General features: G+C 54.3%; 3 protein-coding genes across 8 annotated transcripts; all 3 read right to left on the bottom strand.

Annotated features, from left to right (window-relative positions):
- Positions 1–1,968: 1,968 nt before the first annotated feature.
- Positions 1,969–4,762, bottom strand: HOXD8 (homeobox D8). 4 transcript variants are annotated; one of them, XM_083841008.1, is made up of 3 exons: positions 4,665–4,762; positions 3,426–3,573; positions 1,969–2,824 (listed from the first exon to the last, which is right to left on the bottom strand). In XM_083841008.1, exons 1-3 carry the CDS (start codon positions 4,746–4,748, stop codon positions 2,529–2,531), a joined length of 528 nt encoding a protein of 175 aa, XP_083697134.1. In that variant the 5' UTR covers positions 4,749–4,762; the 3' UTR covers positions 1,969–2,528. The 4 variants fall into 4 exon arrangements, with proteins under 4 accessions (XP_083697134.1, XP_083697133.1, XP_083697132.1 ...); XM_083841007.1 differs by lacking the exon at positions 4,665–4,762 and adding an exon at positions 3,850–4,560; XM_083841006.1 differs by lacking the exon at positions 4,665–4,762 and having other exon boundaries at positions 1,969–2,821; positions 3,426–4,612.
- Positions 4,763–6,236: 1,474 nt separating this feature from the next.
- HOXD9 (homeobox D9) lies at positions 6,237–13,318 on the bottom strand. 3 transcript variants are annotated; one of them, XM_083841002.1, is made up of 4 exons: positions 13,065–13,318; positions 11,563–11,620; positions 9,620–10,252; positions 6,237–9,232 (listed from the first exon to the last, which is right to left on the bottom strand). In XM_083841002.1, the coding sequence occupies exons 1-4, from the start codon at positions 13,065–13,067 to the stop codon at positions 8,991–8,993; spliced, it is 936 nt and encodes a 311-aa protein (XP_083697128.1). In that variant the 5' UTR covers positions 13,068–13,318; the 3' UTR covers positions 6,237–8,990. The 3 variants fall into 3 exon arrangements, with proteins under 3 accessions (XP_083697128.1, XP_083697130.1, XP_083697129.1); XM_083841004.1 differs by lacking the exon at positions 13,065–13,318 and having other exon boundaries at positions 11,563–12,028; XM_083841003.1 differs by lacking the exons at positions 11,563–11,620; positions 13,065–13,318 and having other exon boundaries at positions 9,620–10,703.
- Positions 13,319–13,468: 150 nt separating this feature from the next.
- Positions 13,469–16,645, bottom strand: HOXD10 (homeobox D10). The gene is made up of 2 exons (XM_083841001.1): positions 15,792–16,645; positions 13,469–14,368 (listed from the first exon to the last, which is right to left on the bottom strand). Exons 1-2 carry the CDS (start codon positions 16,531–16,533, stop codon positions 14,091–14,093), a joined length of 1,020 nt encoding a protein of 339 aa, XP_083697127.1. The 5' UTR covers positions 16,534–16,645; the 3' UTR covers positions 13,469–14,090.
- Between the last annotated feature and the right edge of the window lie 202 nt (positions 16,646–16,847).

Here is a 16,847-nt window from a genome sequence, read left to right as displayed (position 1 = left end):
TTCTCAGCAGGACTCCGAGTAAAAACGAGGGAGAGATTCGGCTGCCAGGCTACGGGCGGGAAATACCTTTATAAGTACATAAAAAAGTCCCTCTTTTTTTTTTTTTTTTTTTTTGCAAAAAAAGATAGGGACAGTCCCCGTTACCACTAGGCCCTTACAAAACAGGGTTAGTTTGTGGCTGCGTGGCTGCGTTCCCAGTCGGCCCTGGGAAAGCAACGCTAACGGAAACTTCGTCAGGAATATTTTAATTTCGTTCTCTTTGTCTGGAAATTAAAACCAACCACGGCAGCAGCTCTTTCCCGAGCAAACGCTAGCCTGAGAAATGGAGGGGGGGACTCGGAGGGCCCCGTTGCGCCTCTCCCCGAGCCTCCACCACCACGGCGGCGGAGGACGGAGGCTGGGAGGCGACGTGCCGGTGCCGCCGGTGCGAGAATTATTCCGAAAGGGCAGCCTGCTGCAGTGCCAGGCGGCTGGGCTTCCTTACAGCCAGACCCACATCCTTCCCGGACACTAGGGGTACCGGCGCACTTATGCAAATTCATGCAGCAAAATGTTTACTTCACGGCTTTGCCGCAGTTTCCACGCGTTTACAAGCTTTAACCAATTACGCGATTAAAATAAAACCAGAACAATAACTCCGCTTGCTTCTGCCTCTCTCTAGAGCTGGCGCTTCGCAGGAATTGAAGCGTGCCTTGCTGGGCAGCGGAGAGCGGGGAGGCGAAGGGGAACGAAATGAACCAACCCCGCTGTATAAATCCCAAACCCGGGCCAGATAGCCCCGGCCATTTCGGTGGTGTGGGGACCCTGCAGGGGCGGGGAGGCCGCCGGTGTCCCGGGGGGAGCGGGCGGTGGGCGAAGGGCCGGGGAGGACGGGCTCCGAGCGAGGCCCCGGCTTCGTGCCTGCTCCGACGGGGGGCAGCGCTCTTGCTTCTCGGGCAGATAGCCCGAGTTTGTCGCATGTCGCACCGCGTTCCTGCGCTTCCCTCCAGGCAGCCATCGCTCTCTGGAGGCACGAGGCGCCGGGGAAAAAGCGACGCCGAAATCTTGGTGGGGTTTGTCCCCGCCGCCCGCTGTTCCCCAAAGGCTGCCCCCAGCCGCCCCGTCAGACAGCGCGATCTGCCCGACCCCGCCGCGAGCAAGAGGGAGGGGAGGGAAGAAAGGGGGGGATAAATGAAAGCGCTTTGCTGCTCAGAGCGGATTTCTCCTCCCGTGGCTGCGGAAACCGCTCCGGGCGCGGCGGCAGGGTCTGCGCCTGGGCTCGGCTTCCCCGCACTCGCGTGAGGCAGCAGCAAAATGCACCCACCCGGGGCCGCAACGTCGGGGGAATGTCCTGTTTTTTTTCTGTATTTACGCCTGCTTTGGATCCACAAACCGTTCCAGCTCCCGAGAAACCCCCACGCAAGGCCACAAACACTTTGCTCTTCCCTGCTCGCCCGCCCCCCGTCGGGGAGGCTGGGCCCGGCTTGGTCTCACCGGGCCTCGCCAGGCCGGGAGCCCCCCACGGGTGGGGGCCGCGGCGGAGCCCCTCGAAGCCGGCCGGGCCCCGGGGGGGTCCCGCTGCCGTCCCCCCCCCCCCCCCCCCTCGGGCTGGCCGCGTGCACGGCGCCGCGGGGTCGAGGGCTGCGCTGCTCGGCACGAAAGCAAGGCCCAGGAGCACACGTCGGGGGGGTCCCGGGGCCGACAGGGAGCGTGGGGTCACCCACGGGAGGAGAGCGGGTCGTGGTCCTCGTGTCCGTCAGACCCAGCACCTCCGCATCCCCGACACGCTGGTGGCGAAGGGGGGTGCACAGGGACCCCGCCGGGGGCTGGGGGCCAAGGCAGAGCTTGAACTGGACGGGGCCGTTTCCGTCACCTCCCAAATTTCCAGTGTGAGAAGAAAGGCAGGGGAAAGGCAGATGGGATTATCTCAGAGTCTCCGGCGCTTGTTGGAGGAGTGTATTACAGAAAGGATGTCAGCAAGCCGGTCGATTTTATATTTGAATAATTTTGGTTTATTTTAATCAAATATCGATAGTAGAAGATTTATATATTTCTAAGATCTTTTATTCAAATTTATTAAATTTATTTAATTTATTCAACTTTAGATAAGAATAAGAATTAAAATAGTACGAGTGCACTTGTCTTGATTAATAAAGCATTGTTAAATGTCTCGTTTATTGGTATTTATCATTGGAAGTTTATGTCGATTCCCGCAATCACCGTCTTTTAATATTGCAAAAAATAATATATATTTATATATATATATCATTAGAAATGTATTGCTACAAACTCTGTATCAAATTTCAAAAAAAAAAAAAAAAAAGGACTAGATGAACTGTTAAATCTAGAGATTGTTCCGGGAACGGTTAAGACCAAAACGCAACAAAACCGCAAGCACCGAAGCACCCGAAGCAGGGGGACGTCAGGCGGAGGACACGGGGTCACTCGTCCCCCGCAGGACCACGTCCAGGGGGACACGGGGCCGAGATGTCTCGGGCTGTGGCGCTCGTTATTTCGATAGCCTTTCTCCAAGGCTTTTAGGGCAAAATTTAATTCGTCTGGCCTTCTGCTCTGTCTTCTTCCAGATCATGTGCTTCCTTTTTGGCCTCCCCTTCCTTTCCCTCCTGTCTGGAAGCGGGGAATTTGTCCTTGTTGTTCTCCTTTTTCCATTTCATCCTTCTGTTCTGAAACCAGATCTTTACCTGCCTCTCGGTGAGTCCTAGTGCGTGGGACACCTCGATCCTTCTCTTCCTGGTCAGATAGGGGTTAAAAAGGAACTCCTTTTCCAGCTCTAGAGTCTGGAATCGGCTGTATGTTTGTCTTCCTCTCCTCCTACCCGGCGCTGCTGTTTAAAACAAAAACACAGGATTTTGGGGGTTGGTGCTGTCGTTCAAAGCACGGCGTTCAGCAGCGGGCCGGGCAGCCAGAGCTCGGGCCCCTCCACAAATCCCTCGAGAGAAGCGGCACGGAGACGCGGGGCAAAAGCAGACCGCGGAGGACCCGGAGGAGCCCAGAGCCATACATACGGGCGCAGGAAAAAATATATATATACAAAAATAGACCCCCAAAGCCCAGCCACGCAGATGCATCAGGCGCCTTCGGAGGTGGCGGGGCCGAGTTTGGGGGGGCATCTTTTTTCTATCTGGCAGCTGCCCCCCGCCCTTAAGCCCCCTGCCTTGCCGTGCGTGTCAGCTGCGCCCGGGTGCCAGGGAAGCGACTTTTGCGGGCTGCTCTCGGGTGGCAGCCGCCTTCCCGGAGGCTCCTGTTTGCTCCCTGTCTTATTTTATTATCACGAGCCGTCGCGGTTACAGGAGTCGCGGAGAGAGAGGCAGGGAGAGAGGGAGGCAGAGGCAGCGAGCGGGAGGCAGGGGGAAAGAAGCGGGAGGAGGAAAAGAAAAGTTTCGAACTCAGACGTGAGATGGAAGCAAATTTTGACTGCGTCCAACCTTGTGGTCTCATCCAGGGAAACATTTGAGCAGGAGACGAGCTCTGATTTAAGTGGTCTGGTTCCTCGCCAATATTAGCACTGGACGATTTACAGTCAGGATATTGTACCAGCTCGGCCTCTTGCTGTGTCGTAAAAATCTGCTGTCTCTGTAAGTTATCGTATCCGTAAAATTTAGCGGGCTCCCCGTGACAGGTAACCCCGCTGCAGGGGGCAGGAGGCGGAGGCGCGGCAGGGGGAGGAGGAGGTGGCTGGTAGGCGGCCGTGGGGCTCCCCCCGGCCGGCTGGTAAAAGTCCGCGGCCGCTCCGCCGCCGCCCCCCGCCCCGCCGGCCGCGGGCTGCGGGAAGCCGGCGGCGGCCCCGCCGTTCCCGTAGAGCAGGGCGGCGGCGGCGGCGGCGGCGGCGGCGGCGTGGCGGCCGCTCACCTCGGGCGAGAAGTGGCAGTCGTAGTACGGGGGGCTGAGCGGCTCCCCCGCCGCCGCCGCCGCCGCCGCTGCCGCCGCCGCCGCCGCCGCCGCCTTGTACTTGGAGTAGAGCGGGTTGACAAAGTAGGAGCTCATCGGGGAGGGGGCAGCGGCCGGCGGGGGCGCGGGCGCGGGCACGGGGCGCTGCTCCCCCGCGCCGCAGCCGCCGCCGCCGCCGCCGGTGCCTCTACGCCGCGCTCATGGTGCCGCCGCCGCCGCTCGCCCGTGCGCTCCCCTCTCCTGCTCTCCGTGTATGCGGTGACCAGGACTGGAATATAATCGCTCCCAAAATGACCTGCCTCACTGCTTTTACTATTTCCTATTAGGCACACAGCAGCCCGCGCACGCACACACACACACACACACACACACGCACGCACACGCTCATGAGCTCAGGGGGGACTTTTGGCTTCAGTTTACATGTGCCGCTCCTCAGGCAAGAAAAAAACCCGGCCCGGCCCTGCCCGGATCCACCCCAGCCGCGGCGCCCCCGCTCCCCCCGCCGGTGCGCGCTCGCCAGGAGCCGCCGGTCCCCCGCCGCGCGGGGCGAGGCTCCGCGCAGATGCCTCGCGATAACCGCGGGCGCGCTGCCCGGGGCGCCGCCGCCCGTCCCGCCGAGGCCGAGCCGCCGGGGGAGCCGCGGCCAGGAGGCCGGGAGGCTGCGAGGGCGGCCCGGGGGTCCCGGTGCGGGAGGGCGGCAGCTCGCAGGGGCAGGGGCCCTCCGGGTCATTTCCTCGCAGGCGAGCGGAGTGCTGGGAAATGAGATGCACATTTACCCTTGACGCCGTGCACGCATGGCTGAGGCTGCAGGTTAATTGATACTTAATGGAAATCATGCCTATGAATATACTTTCCATCATTTCACCCTTGGAGGACGTCATTACCGAGGCAGAGAGAGGGAGGAAGAAAGGCGTGCGGGTGAGCGGTCAGCTCCGCTCGGGGACGCCGTCCGAGCGAAACAGGCGAGCCCTGCTCCCAGGGATGGAGGAAGGAAGGAAGGAAGGAGGGAAGGAAGGAGCGAAGGCGCTGCCCGCCGGGTTCGCTCCGGGCTCCCGCGGGGGGAGCGGGGCCGGGCGCTGAGCGCTGCCCTCGGCCTCCGCCGCGCTGGAGGCTCGGGGAAGGAGGCCCGGGAGGCTGCGCAGGCCCCGCTGCCCCGGTCCGAGGAGCGCCGTCTTCCCCGTCCTCTCTTCCCAGCGCTTCTGGCTGACTGCTCTTCCTGCAGCGGGAACCAGCTTTTTTTAGGGCAGACACCCCCAGGAGCTCGAGTCCGCCCTGCTTTGAACAGAGAAGAAAAAATGGAGGTGAAATCTAATACGGGCCCCGCCAGAGCCACGTGTGACCGTCTGGTGTGAATTGACAAAAAGTATTTGTGGTTACATAAAAGACATCGCAGGCTCCTTCCCCATCACACCCCGCCGCCCCCACCCCCGCCCCGTGTCCGAGGCCCTCGCCGTGCCGCTCTCTTTGTCTCGGCGGCCGGCCCGGGTCCCCGCACATAAGCAGGGCCTTACGGAGGCCGGTAAAGGCCCACCGGCCGTGGTGAGGCTGTGCCGGGCCCAGCGACGGCACAGTGACGCCCTCCGCCCGGCCTAGCGAGGCCCGAGGCGCAGGGACCCCCGTGCCCTAGGTTTTGGAGCCCAGAGCGGCGCGGTGCCCACACGCTCTCCTCACCGAGGCTGCTCTGCGCTGACACAACCCCCCCTTAACCCCACAGACCAGCTGGGGGGGGGACGTGAGAGGCCCCGGGTGTTGGGGGGCACACGGATTTTTGGTGCTAGAGGGAAAGAGCAGTGAGAGAGCAGCGCGGCGCTACCCCCCGAGGTCGGAGCGGGGGCGGCCGGGCAGGGGGGAGGCACAAAAGCACCGCCCGAGCCCTGCGTGGCTCGGGGGGCAGCGGCTGCTTCCGCGGCCTCCCGCGGAGCTGCGGCCAAGGCTCCGCGGCCGTCCCCCGCATGCGGGTCCCGCCGGGATGCCCGGCACCGTCCCCGCGGGGCTCTGCGGAGCCGGCAGCGAAAGCGGGGTCCCGGCTGGGGGGGCGCGCAGAGCTGCGCGGGGCGCGGAGCGGTGCGGGGCGCGGCCCCGCGCCTAGGGTGGAGCGCGGGCGCCCTCTGGCGGCGTGCGGCGGCAGGGACAGGGGACAGGGGGACAGGGACAGGGACAGGGACAGGGACAGGGACAGGGACGGGGACAGGGACAGGGACAGGGACAGGCAGCCCCACTGCGGCCCCCGGCCCCGCCGCCAAGGGGGGTCCGCCAGAACCAGGAGGGCGCCGCTGCCGCCGCCAGAGATCGGCGCGGTGTTACGTTCGCCTCTCGACGATCTCGGTCACGAGCAGCTTTTCCTTTCCTTTCTTTTTTGGTTTTGCTTTTCTTCCTCTTTATTTTTTTTCCCTTCTTTTGGGAGGGGGTGGTGGTGGTTGTGGTGTCTGTCGGAGTTTCCAGTGTCGTTTTCTCAGCACATTTCGGTGACCCTCTTTTAATTTTTTGCCAGTGCTATAATTAACTACATACAAAGAATGCGCCTCGTTTACACATGGCAGCCAGCAAAGACGCCTGAGCTTTGAAGACCGCTGCTATCGCGTTTTCGATCATGTTTCCCCACATATTACACCATGAATACTCCATGTGTGGTAGTTTCAGAGCTCTCCGTTTTTGTCTTGAACATGTTATTTTGTTTGCCCGTGCGTTTATGTATCTATAGATTGATTTATGTAAACGAAAGTAAAGATGAATCTTTGTTTACCCCCGCTCCATCACACATGCCTGTGAATTATTCGGGAAAATGTGTGTGCCTGTGCACGCGACTGTGCATATGTACAAACATACATTAACACAACCAACGGGTAGGGATTAAATTATTGTTTAGTTTGACACTAAAAGCGATTTACATGGAGGAACTGCGCGTTGACGTTCGAGACGTTTCATTTTCTTTCTGCCATTTTGAAATAAGCACACACAGTATCAGAAGTAAGTAAAAGAAAATGAAAAAAAAAAAAAAGAAAATATACTAGGTAAAATACGTCATTGTGCCTGAGATAAAATATTAAAAGGAAATGGTGTGGGCTTGGTGACAAGTTCTTAGCAGAGCCTCTGCTAGAACCAACCTAACAGTGCTCAGTGGCAATAATATAGTTTACGTGTTGTTAGCTGTAGATCACACACACACAGACCGGTTATTTTCGAAAATATAAGTGCTAAGACGGTAGGATTCAGCACGGTAGAATATCCAACAAAATACATTTCCACTAATCAGTGGACTTGGCAAAATCTGTTTCGTGACCTTCGTGTCTTTTTTGAGACTGTTGCCTTGGCCCAACGCTGACGTGTTGAAATTTATAGTCCAAGATTTTAAGACCTAGTTTGTCTGCATTTTTGGCTTTTTTCTTCCTCTAACAAACACAAACATCAAAATAAGGTGGTTTCAAAGAAAAGCGCCATAGCATATCGTAAACTCATTAGGTCCAGACGTCTAGCCATCTCAATGGTTTTATTATACCACGGTTCTTCCTGTTTTAAAAGAATTATAGGTATCTTCTCGACAATAGATGGGAAGCAATGCAACACCTTTTCCTGGCACTACATGTTTTTTGCCTTTTTTTTTTTTTTTAGAGAGAGAGAGAGAGAGGTAGAAAACATTAAACGCGAGGTCTCTCGGCTCTCCCCTTAATCTTGAATTAACCGAACTGCTCGTAAATATTTACGGGTCCTTCATTTTAATGGTTGCTCTTTAAACAAAGCATTTTTTACAATGAACTTCATCTCAATTATCTTGATAAAGCCATGTGTGTTTATAAATGTTGAAGGCATGAGACGTGCTGCGAAATGAGCTTTCGCCAATATCGCTGCAGGTTTGGAAGTAGCCTGGTCCCTCCAGAGCTTCCCAACCTCCAGATTAAAGAGCGCGGGGGAACAGAAACGGCAAAAAAAAAAAAAAAAAAAAAAAAAGGAAAACAAAACAAGAACGGTTTGGGCGAATAAGCGCCGTTTGGCTTATTAGGAGGAGCGGTGCGGAAATCTTTCCTAAATGACCCCCAGAGCTCCCCGAGCGAGCCCGAAGGCCGCGCACAAAGCCAGCAAAGAGGCGGGCGCACCCGGCCGAGCCCCTGGAGCCAGGGGAGCTTTTCCCCGGCCCGGGGCTGGCAGCGGGGCCGCCGTGCCCGCAGCAGAGCGGAGCGGCGCGGAGAGGAGAGGAGCGGCGGGACCGGCGGGCGGGAGGCGCGGGGCTGTGCGGGGCTTTGCGGGGCTGTGCGGGGCTTTGCGGGCAGGGCAGGGCGAGGGACGCACAGATTTCTGCTCCGAGCGCAGCGCTTTTCGTTCGCAGCCTTTATTGTGTAATAGCGGACAACAGTTACAGCAGGTCGGGAGGCAGAGACGTGGTGGGTAGTACAGCATTTACCGGGGTCGGGAGCGGCAGCGGGCCGGGGGACCAGGAAACGTGAGGCCTATTGCGAACGGCTTCGGGTCTGAGACAACCTCCTAACAGTGCACTAAAAGGGGGGGGGGGGGGGGTCTCTCGTGGCCTCGCTGTGGCATCTATTGCGAAGGAGCGCAATTCAGACCTAGAAAGCAGAGGGTCGGGGTAAGGTTTCCTTTTAATAACTCGTGGACGACACAACACCCCCACTGATTGAAGCGCCTGTAATTTAATATATATCTTGTTACCATAATTATAGTTATTTTCCTTACCTTTATTTTGGCAAAGTAACTACCTAGACTACATCACTTTTAAGAAACATGTCAAACATTTAACATCAGATAAAGTTCCCAAAGCTAACGTGCACTCACAACATCATCAACCAAACGGTCTGGGAAGGAGGAGGGGGGGACGAAGCGACTCTGCAAAACACGTTGGCGAGCAAGACAAAATTTCCCCAAATACCTGACATAGACCACGTTTCACTTCTATCTAAAAAAGACCAGATTGATTTAAAGTTCCTGGGGTGGGGGGGGGCGCGGGAGGAGGAGAAACGTAATCGGGGCTGAGGGGGGCAGGGGAAGCATAAAACCCAACCAAACCGAAATTAAAAATTAAAAAAAAAATCTCCCAAAGCCCCAAACTCAAAACTAAAGCAATATTCCCCAGCTGCATTTCTACCCCAGCGTTAGTCTCCTTTATTGCCTTTCTCCTTGTTCATCTTTTTCATTTTCATTCTTCTGTTCTGAAACCAGATTTTGACCTGTCTCTCTGTGAGATTTAAAATCCTAGCTACTTCGTAACGGCGATCTCGGGTGAGGTACATGTTAAAGAGAAATTCCTTTTCCAGTTCCAGAGTTTGATACTTTGTGTAGGGACAACGCTTTTTCCTCGTTGAACGAGCGTGGATCCAGTTTGCTGCAGGGTTATCTGAAAGAAGGGAGGTATATAGGGAAGGGGAGGGGGGGGGAGAGAGGTCGTTAAATTAATTTAACGAAGGATGGACTGTTTTCACAACTTCGGAGGAATTATCATAAAAGCCTTAATGCCCCAGTCTGTTTACTGTACAAATGATGTCTTGATGGTAGGTGGTTATGTGGAGTCTTTTATGGGTGCTTGTTGCTGCTTGCGCTGGGGTAGGCGTCTAGACGTTTTTATAGGTTAGTAAAACTATCAGTTTTGCACATTCGAGCCTTACAGGTTTCGGCAATAAATCAAAGGGGCAATTTCTTTCTTTCTTTCTTTCTTTCTCTCCCTCTCTCCCTGCCTCTCTCCTTGCCTCTCTCCCCCTCTCTCTCTCTCCTTTTTTTTACTTACTTGGGTCAAGTTGCTGCTGTTTCTCCTCCTTCAGATCGCTGCTCGGGCTGGGGTTGTGGCTGCAGGCGGCGGGGTCCTTGGAGCTGCTGGCAGCCGCCTTCTCCCGGGGCTCCTGGAGGAAGGAGCTGCACGTGTACTCGGGCACACCGATCCCCTGGGACTCCCGGGACGAGGAGCACTCAGTCCTTTTGGAGGAGGAGGAGGAGGAGGAGGAAGACGAGGAGGCGGCTGCTCCCGTCTCCGGCTTTATCCCGTAGTGGCGCCCGGTGGAGGAGCCGGAGCTGGACGCGGAGCCGCTGCTGCCGCCGCCGCCGCCGCCGCCGCCGCCGCTGCCGCCGCCGCCGCCGCCGCCGCCGCCCGGGAAGCCCGGGAAGGGCTCGATCCAGGAGCGCACGTAGCGGCCGGCGTCGGCTGCCCCTAAGTGGGGCTGGTGCATGTAGGGGTGGTAGATGCCGGTCATTGCCGCAGACGGCTGAGGGTGAACCGTGGACCAGGAGGTGGAGAACACGGTGGATTTTGGCGCAAAGCTACAGGAGGAAAAATCTGAACTCTCTGCAACACCTGATGGCCTGGAGGTCGCACTGTGACCTCCCTGGACGAATCTACTCCCGTAAACTTCTTCGCTTTCATGGCCTATGAGAGAATCGACATAATAGTTACTTATGGTGCCACTAGACGACATTTTAGGCTCCCCTCTTAGTCATATAAAAGGTTACACTGTTAACTGTATATGATACCCTCCCTGAGAACAATCGTAGTATTTTGCAGACTGCAAGCCTCAACCATTGGTCGCGGGGCCCACGTGATCATATTTACCAATACTGCGAGTAAATCAATCCGCTAAACTGGGGCTGCTGTGATTAAAAAAAAAATCATCATCAACAACAGCACCGCACAGCGCGCCGCGCACCCGCACCGCGCCCGCACCGCGCCGGGGCCGCCCGCGCCTCCCGCACCACCCGCTGCCCGCTGCCTCCCGCAGCCTTCCCGCAGCCTGCCCGCTCCCTGCCCGCTGTCCTGCCTGCCCTGCCTGCCCTGCCTTCCCTGCCTGCCCTGCCTGCCCTGCCGGCCCTGCCTGCCCGCTGCCTGCCCGCTGCCCACCCTGCCCTGCCCGCCCGGGGCGCGGCGGGCGTGGCCGCGCTGGCAGCCCACGGCCGCGGCGGGCGCGGACTATTTCTTCATGTCGTCTGAGTGATTTCTGCCATTCATTTCTTAATCAACGAGAGGCAGGGTGTTTAAATAAATCCAACAGCTTTGGCTTGCTAATCACACTCCGAGCTGCTGAGGAAACCCGCTGGGAAGGGGGGATTCTTGCCTGTAAAAACAAACCATCGCAAGCTGGGACTGTAACGACTTCTCATAAAACAGGAAAATGTTACAGTAAAAGCACATTGCGGTACTTCCATATTTCAGAGCGTGTGCGGGTAGTATTATCCGTCCCCGTGCCCCCCTCCCTCGGCAGAAAGTTTCCATGGGAAGGATCCGCGTTTTAAAAGAGATGCCCATTGTGTTGTTTTAAAACAGGTGGAAGACCTCTGTAATGATTTTATGCCTTTCAATAAAAATTTTATGAGGTGTATTTGATTATAGATTAATGTGTCCCTAATAAAACGGACGGATGGGAACAGCGAAGCCTGTGTCTCCCAGCACGGCCGACGCGTGGCTGGGCGCACGCCCCTGCTGCACCCGAGAAAATTTGGGCCGCGGAGCCCCCGGGCAGCCCGGCCGGAGGGGACCCCGAGGAGGCCCCGCAGCAGCCCCGGCCCCGCTGTCTCCTCCGCCCGAGTTCAGGGAGACCGGGGCCGGCCAGCCCCGGCTGGCCACGTTCAATGCCTGCGGGAGCTTTCTGCCCTCCTCGCTTTCTCTTCCTTCTCTCCCCTCCCCGAGCCGGTTCCCCTTCCCCGAGCCACAAGATGCCCGGTTAGTATTGAAAACCAGATTACCCATGGTCTTCCGCACATTTCTGCTCTTCTGAGCGAGGGAAGGTGGCTGTGTCGGGATCTGGAGGAAACGCACACAGTTAGTGGAGAGCCCACAGCAGAGCCCGCTGAGGACACAAACAACAGCACTGCGAAAACACTTCCTACTCGCGGGCCGGTATGAGGAAGGGACTGAAATTCCTGTTTATTTAATGATTTATTACTCTCTTAGCTTGTTTTCTTCCTTTTTTCCTTTTTTATTTTTTTCTGTTTAGTTTTTGGGCACCTCGATCTAGCATTTTCCTTTGCATTTTCAGACTTCCCTTTATTTTCTCTAGAAGCAGGGCTTGTTGTATGGCGAGGAACTGCCCCTCGCTGCACACAGATAGAAATTGATAAAGCGGGCAGATTAGTGTGAACCTCCTTTTTTATATATGTTGAACACTTGGTATGGAGCCAGTTAATTAGTCCCCACTGCCGAAACTTCTTCGGTGATGAAGCGAGTATCTTTAAAGGAAAAATAAAAATAAAGATGGTTCAAGTGTGCGCAATATTGAAAGAGGTGGGCTTTGAGCACCGCTTTGTTTGTTTTCGAAACAAGAGCAAGCACTGCATACCTATGTGCTTGCGGCTGCCACAGCTTCAAAATGGTGATGCTTTGGGCTGAGGAAAATATTCCTCTGCCCTACGAGCAAACATGAGAAAGCATTTGCTGAAATTCAATATCCGCGACAAGCGAGCAAAATGCAACGCCACCAGCTGCAACATGAGCAATATCAGTGTCACCAAGGCAGAAAACGTTGGCACTATCTTGCGCTTCATTTCTTGATTTAGCAACTGCTTAGGGGAAGACTGGGCGTTGATTGTGGGCGAGCTGCTTTCCCAGCGCAGCCAGCAGCCACGCAATTTTTCCAGTAGTGTTTGAAGGTGAAAGTATGCCCAAGTATTCACACTTCGGTTTGGTGTCATGTTCATTTGCAAGCCAGCTCTGCTCGGTATTTCTGCTCCCACCCGCTCACCCGCACCCCCTTCCTCCTCTGTCAGGGCAGGGACCCTACAAATAATATTTTTCAGCTATGCGCCGAAAGGGTTAAGAGTCGTGAAGTTCATTATCTGGACGTGTGCTACTGAAATGGATTTGCGGGAAATAAAACGAGCTCTGAGCAAACAAAAATGGTGCAGGGGCACAAAAGTAGGGCTGGAGAGGATGGTGTACTTCTGTAAGCATGCCTGGGAGCTTTCCTGCTCGCAAAAGCCCAACCTTGCCAGATGTTTGAGGGAGTATTTCCCCATCCACCATCTTCTAAAGGCTCTTGAGCTGACCAAGAAGCAAACTCCTCGCATTAATTTATACCCAGCTTTGCATTTGGTATGATGTTTTTTTTAAGCAAGTAAGGACACGAAATCAAAGTCTACACATTGTAAGCAGGCAGTGACTGTTATTTTTTAAATCAACATAGGAACGTCAAATAAAATGACACACATATTGCTGACAGCTTGTAGTAGAAAGATTTTTTATCACTTACCATTTATGAGTTGATTGGATGAGGATGTCCAGTTTAGGTCATAATATTTTACTACTTATTTTTTTTTCTTTCTGTCTCTTTTTTTTTTTTTTTTGCATTCAGTTTGTTAGACTGCGAACATCACACAACATTTTATCAATTAATCATTTGTTTACAGACACAATTATAAATAAATTAGCTTTACATCATTTCCCGCCCCAGTCTCCACCCCACCCCTAAAAAGAAGGGAAGGGGAAAAAAAAAATAAAAGAAAGAAAGAAAAGCAGGCAGACACACACAAAGACCAGAAAATGGACAAGAAGGCAAGAAGGTACATCAGTCCAAAGAGCTGCTGATAAGGAAAGATCAGGAAACCAACCTGCAGCCGTACTTCAAACGTTTGTAGAAAACCAAAGGAACCGCAGTAGTTTACAGAGTTTATTGCATTATACATGCGAACAGAACATGCACAAGAAGGACATATTGCTGCTGAACGACTACTATTCCACATATGCACCACAAGAAAATGTCTACAATGGAGAAGAATGAAATATTCCATTTTACGAAGGACAATCTCTAAGTTCATTTGCGAGGATAGTTACATTATAATGTGCTTCTCTTTCCCCCCGCCCCCAAAGTTTTTCCCCCCTTTTTCTTAAAGTATTGAATGTACTCAAAATGTTATGGCCCGTGTAACAGCCCCACATAAATACCATTTTGTTAGTAAAAACATGAAAAAGTCACATTGCTTGGATGTTCGACAGTTCCAATAAGTTAAGACCAAATGATAATATTCAATAATAGTTACCCTGCATTACGATGAGAACAAAAATAAATTACACGTGCTAGGTTTTATATATACTCGTCATAGTAATACATATTCACTTGCAGCGCTAAAAGAAGGACGAAGAGTCACATTCTACCAGAAAAAAAAAAAAAAAGAAAAAAAAAAAAGGAAAATGACGGGTTCTGCCAGAGTCTCTCCTGCATTTAGCAACTGGTGGTGCTGTGCCCATTTCTCACTGTTTCCACCCCCAGGGTTAGGCTTTAAGAGAAGGTCAGATTAGCGGTCAGTTCTCGGATTCGGTTCTCCCTGCTCATCTTCTTGAGCTTCATTCTGCGGTTTTGAAACCAAATCTTGACCTGCCTGTCAGTGAGGTTTACGCTCTTACTGATCTCTAGGCGGCGCTCTCGAGTGAGATACATATTGAATAAGAACTCTTTCTCTAATTCCAGTGTTTGGTGCTTAGTGTAAGGACACCTCTTCTTTCTGCCACTCTTTGCAGTTAGCCAATTGCTTGTTGGAGTATCAGACTTGATTTCCTCTATCAAAATCAAAGGAGAAGAAGAAGAAAAAAAAAATCAAAACTCCCTCCGGCTGTTAGAGTGTACCCTTGGCCATGAACCCTCCTCCGTGGGGCCGGCAGACCGGGGGGCTGCGGGGCCGAGGCCCCGGCGGGGCGAGGCGCGGGCAGGGCGCGGGGCTCTGCAGGGCCGGGGGGTCCCCAAACCCCCAGCCCCCGGCCCCGTCACCGGCCCCGAGCCCCCGGGCGGCCCTGGAGGGGCTCGCTCAAGTTCGCGGCTGGCGCCCGGCCCGCCCGCAGCCCGCCGGGCACACTCTGGCGCCTGCAGCCCGCCCGGGGCTGGCTCGGCCGGCTCCGCGCTGGCCGGGGAGATGCCCCGCTTGCAGGAGAGCCCCGCAGCCTGCTCCTCTGCAGCCTCCCCACAGCCCCCAGCTCAGCTGCACACGCACACCTAGCAGCAGACATGGACGTTTCCCCAGCCGAAATGATGCACGTGAAACCAACACCCTCCACCTCGTGTTTCTTTTTTTTTTCTCTCTCTCTCTCTTTTTTTTTTTTCCATTTTCCATTTAGATTTGATTTTATTTTTCACCAGAAAGGAATCCGCCCCACATCAACCTAGACCTGGACCGTTAGCTGTAATTCATATAACGAGAATCTCCATGCACACGTAGGGTAAAAATCGACCTAGAGGTTGCAAAGTACATTTTTATAAGGAAAAATAATCCCGGTTTTGGATTCCTCGACACACGCCGTTCGAAACGAAGGCTTTATTGCACCTCTAAGGGGAAAATAAAATTAGATAATCACCACCTTTAGCTTTCGTACGCCTTTCAAAATAACGTTGCACTTTTTGGAGAGAAACCCAAGGTTATCTAAAGCATCACGTTCAAACCTTGCACGTTTTGATCAGGCAGGCAGCGGGCTACTGCTTGCATTGTGCATTTGTTTCCAACTTCACCCAGCTTGGTAGCACCTATTCCTCACCTATTTTAATAGGATCGTAATTAACTTTAAATGCAATCAAAGAGCAGCCAGGCTCAGTGAAAACAAACATACAAACAAACAAGAAATCTGCGAAATATTACGAGAGAAAAGTTGAGCTGGTCGTATTTTACAACCTCCAGACCTGCTTTTTTAAGGGTATTTGGCTGATTTTGGCTGCTGCAGTGCACTAAGGAGCACCCAGAGATATTCCCCGCATCACAGAGCCGGTCTGCATGCACAAGAGAAGCAGGTCTCTAAAGCAGAGCTTTGGACCCTTTTGTGTAGCTTTTTTTTTTTTTTTTCCTGCCAAAATCTTCAGAGGCACAGCACCTGCAGCCCGATACTTCTTACCATTAAATGTGCTGGCTGTGATGCTCGTTAGTATATCAGAGCGTGCTTTAGGGTGCTGGCGTGTTGGAGTTACACCACGGTACGGTTTAAACTCGGTAATACAGACCTTTACTCTCCTTCTCCTGGACTTCTGGGCTGGACACGGAGCCTTCGGGCAGGCAGCTCCTCTCGTCTTGCAACGTGGACTTGGGCTCGGGACTTTCCACTTGAGAGACTTTAGCTGCGCTGTCTTGGTTGTTCGGGTTTTCATTCATTTTCTTTTCCATCTGAAGTTGAGAAGATATCTGCGGTTTGGAGCTGCCGCGAGGGTTTAACTGTAACATTACAGTTGAACTCGTTTCGGGGCTATTATTGTACTCTTGGGTTTTCCCAGTGGCGTAGGTCTGGCTCAGTCTAAAATATCCTGGGACGGGAACCTCGGGGTTCTCAATGGGGCATGATTCAGACACCAGCCTCTGGTAGGAAGGGACGTCTGAAGAAATGAGTTTGGTTCTCTTATCGGAATACATGCAGCAATTGCTTTCTTCTTTAATATTTGTAGTGAAGGAACAAGTGGGGACCTGCTGTGTAACAGGTTGCTCTATTCGACAAGATCTGTTCGGGTCTGTCCAACTGTCTACTTGAGGTATATAAGGATGTACATTCATACCCATATTTTGGTGATTAACTTCTCTTTTAGCCAGAGACGGTAGGAGTCCACAGGTTTGCATCCCATAAGTCCCAATGTCTGTGCTAGGTGGCATATACATGCTGGCGCTGTTGGAGTAGAAACTGTCACTCCTGCACGCACTGATGAGAGAGTCTACTAAAAAAGTATTAGCGGCAGGAGAGCTGTTGGGGAAGGACATTTTGGGCAGGAATTTGAGGAAGAGAGCTTGTGTCCCTTGCAGGCTGACATCTCGAGGAAAACATTCCCGGGGAAGCGCCGATGCCTCCGCGCGACCACATGACAGCCGGGCCAATGGCAGCGCCCGCCGCCCCGCGCCCCGCCGCCCCGCCGCTGACGCGCCCCGCCGCGCCGCCCCGCCGCGCCCCGCCGCGGTCAACAGCGACCCCTAGGCCGCCGCCGCGGCACCGCACCGCCCGCACCGCGCCGCGCAGCACCGCGCAGCGCCGCGCAGCACCGCACCGCACCGCGCCGCGCGGCCGGCCACCCGCCCCC

Source organism: Anser anser (genome assembly GCF_964211835.1).
Source record: "Anser anser genome assembly, chromosome: 6".
Classification (NCBI taxonomy): domain Eukaryota; kingdom Metazoa; phylum Chordata; class Aves; order Anseriformes; family Anatidae; genus Anser; species Anser anser.
This window is presented reverse-complemented; position numbering and strand designations above follow the sequence as displayed.

Excerpts from the sequence above, each read along its gene's own strand:
- HOXD8 (XM_083841005.1), bottom strand. The coding sequence starts at position 3,984 with ATGAGCTCCTACTTTGTCAACCCGCTCTACTCCAAGTACAAGGCGGCG. Across the intron at positions 2,825-3,425 it reads TCCCTGGATGAGACCACAAG|CAGCGCCGGGTAGGAGGAGA; the intron begins GTTGGACGCAGT and ends TGTTTTAAACAG.
- HOXD9 (XM_083841002.1), bottom strand. Across the intron at positions 10,253-11,562 it reads AAATGTGCGGAAGACCATGG|GCCATGAAAGCGAAGAAGTT; the intron begins GTAATCTGGTTT and ends ATTCTCTCATAG. Across the intron at positions 9,233-9,619 it reads ACAGCAGCAACTTGACCCAA|ATAACCCTGCAGCAAACTGG; the intron begins GTAAGTAAAAAA and ends CCCTTCTTTCAG.
- HOXD10 (XM_083841001.1), bottom strand. The coding sequence starts at position 16,533 with ATGTCCTTCCCCAACAGCTCTCCTGCCGCTAATACTTTTTTAGTAGAC. Across the intron at positions 14,369-15,791 it reads CCAGGAGAAGGAGAGTAAAG|AGGAAATCAAGTCTGATACT; the intron begins GTCTGTATTACC and ends TGATTTTGATAG.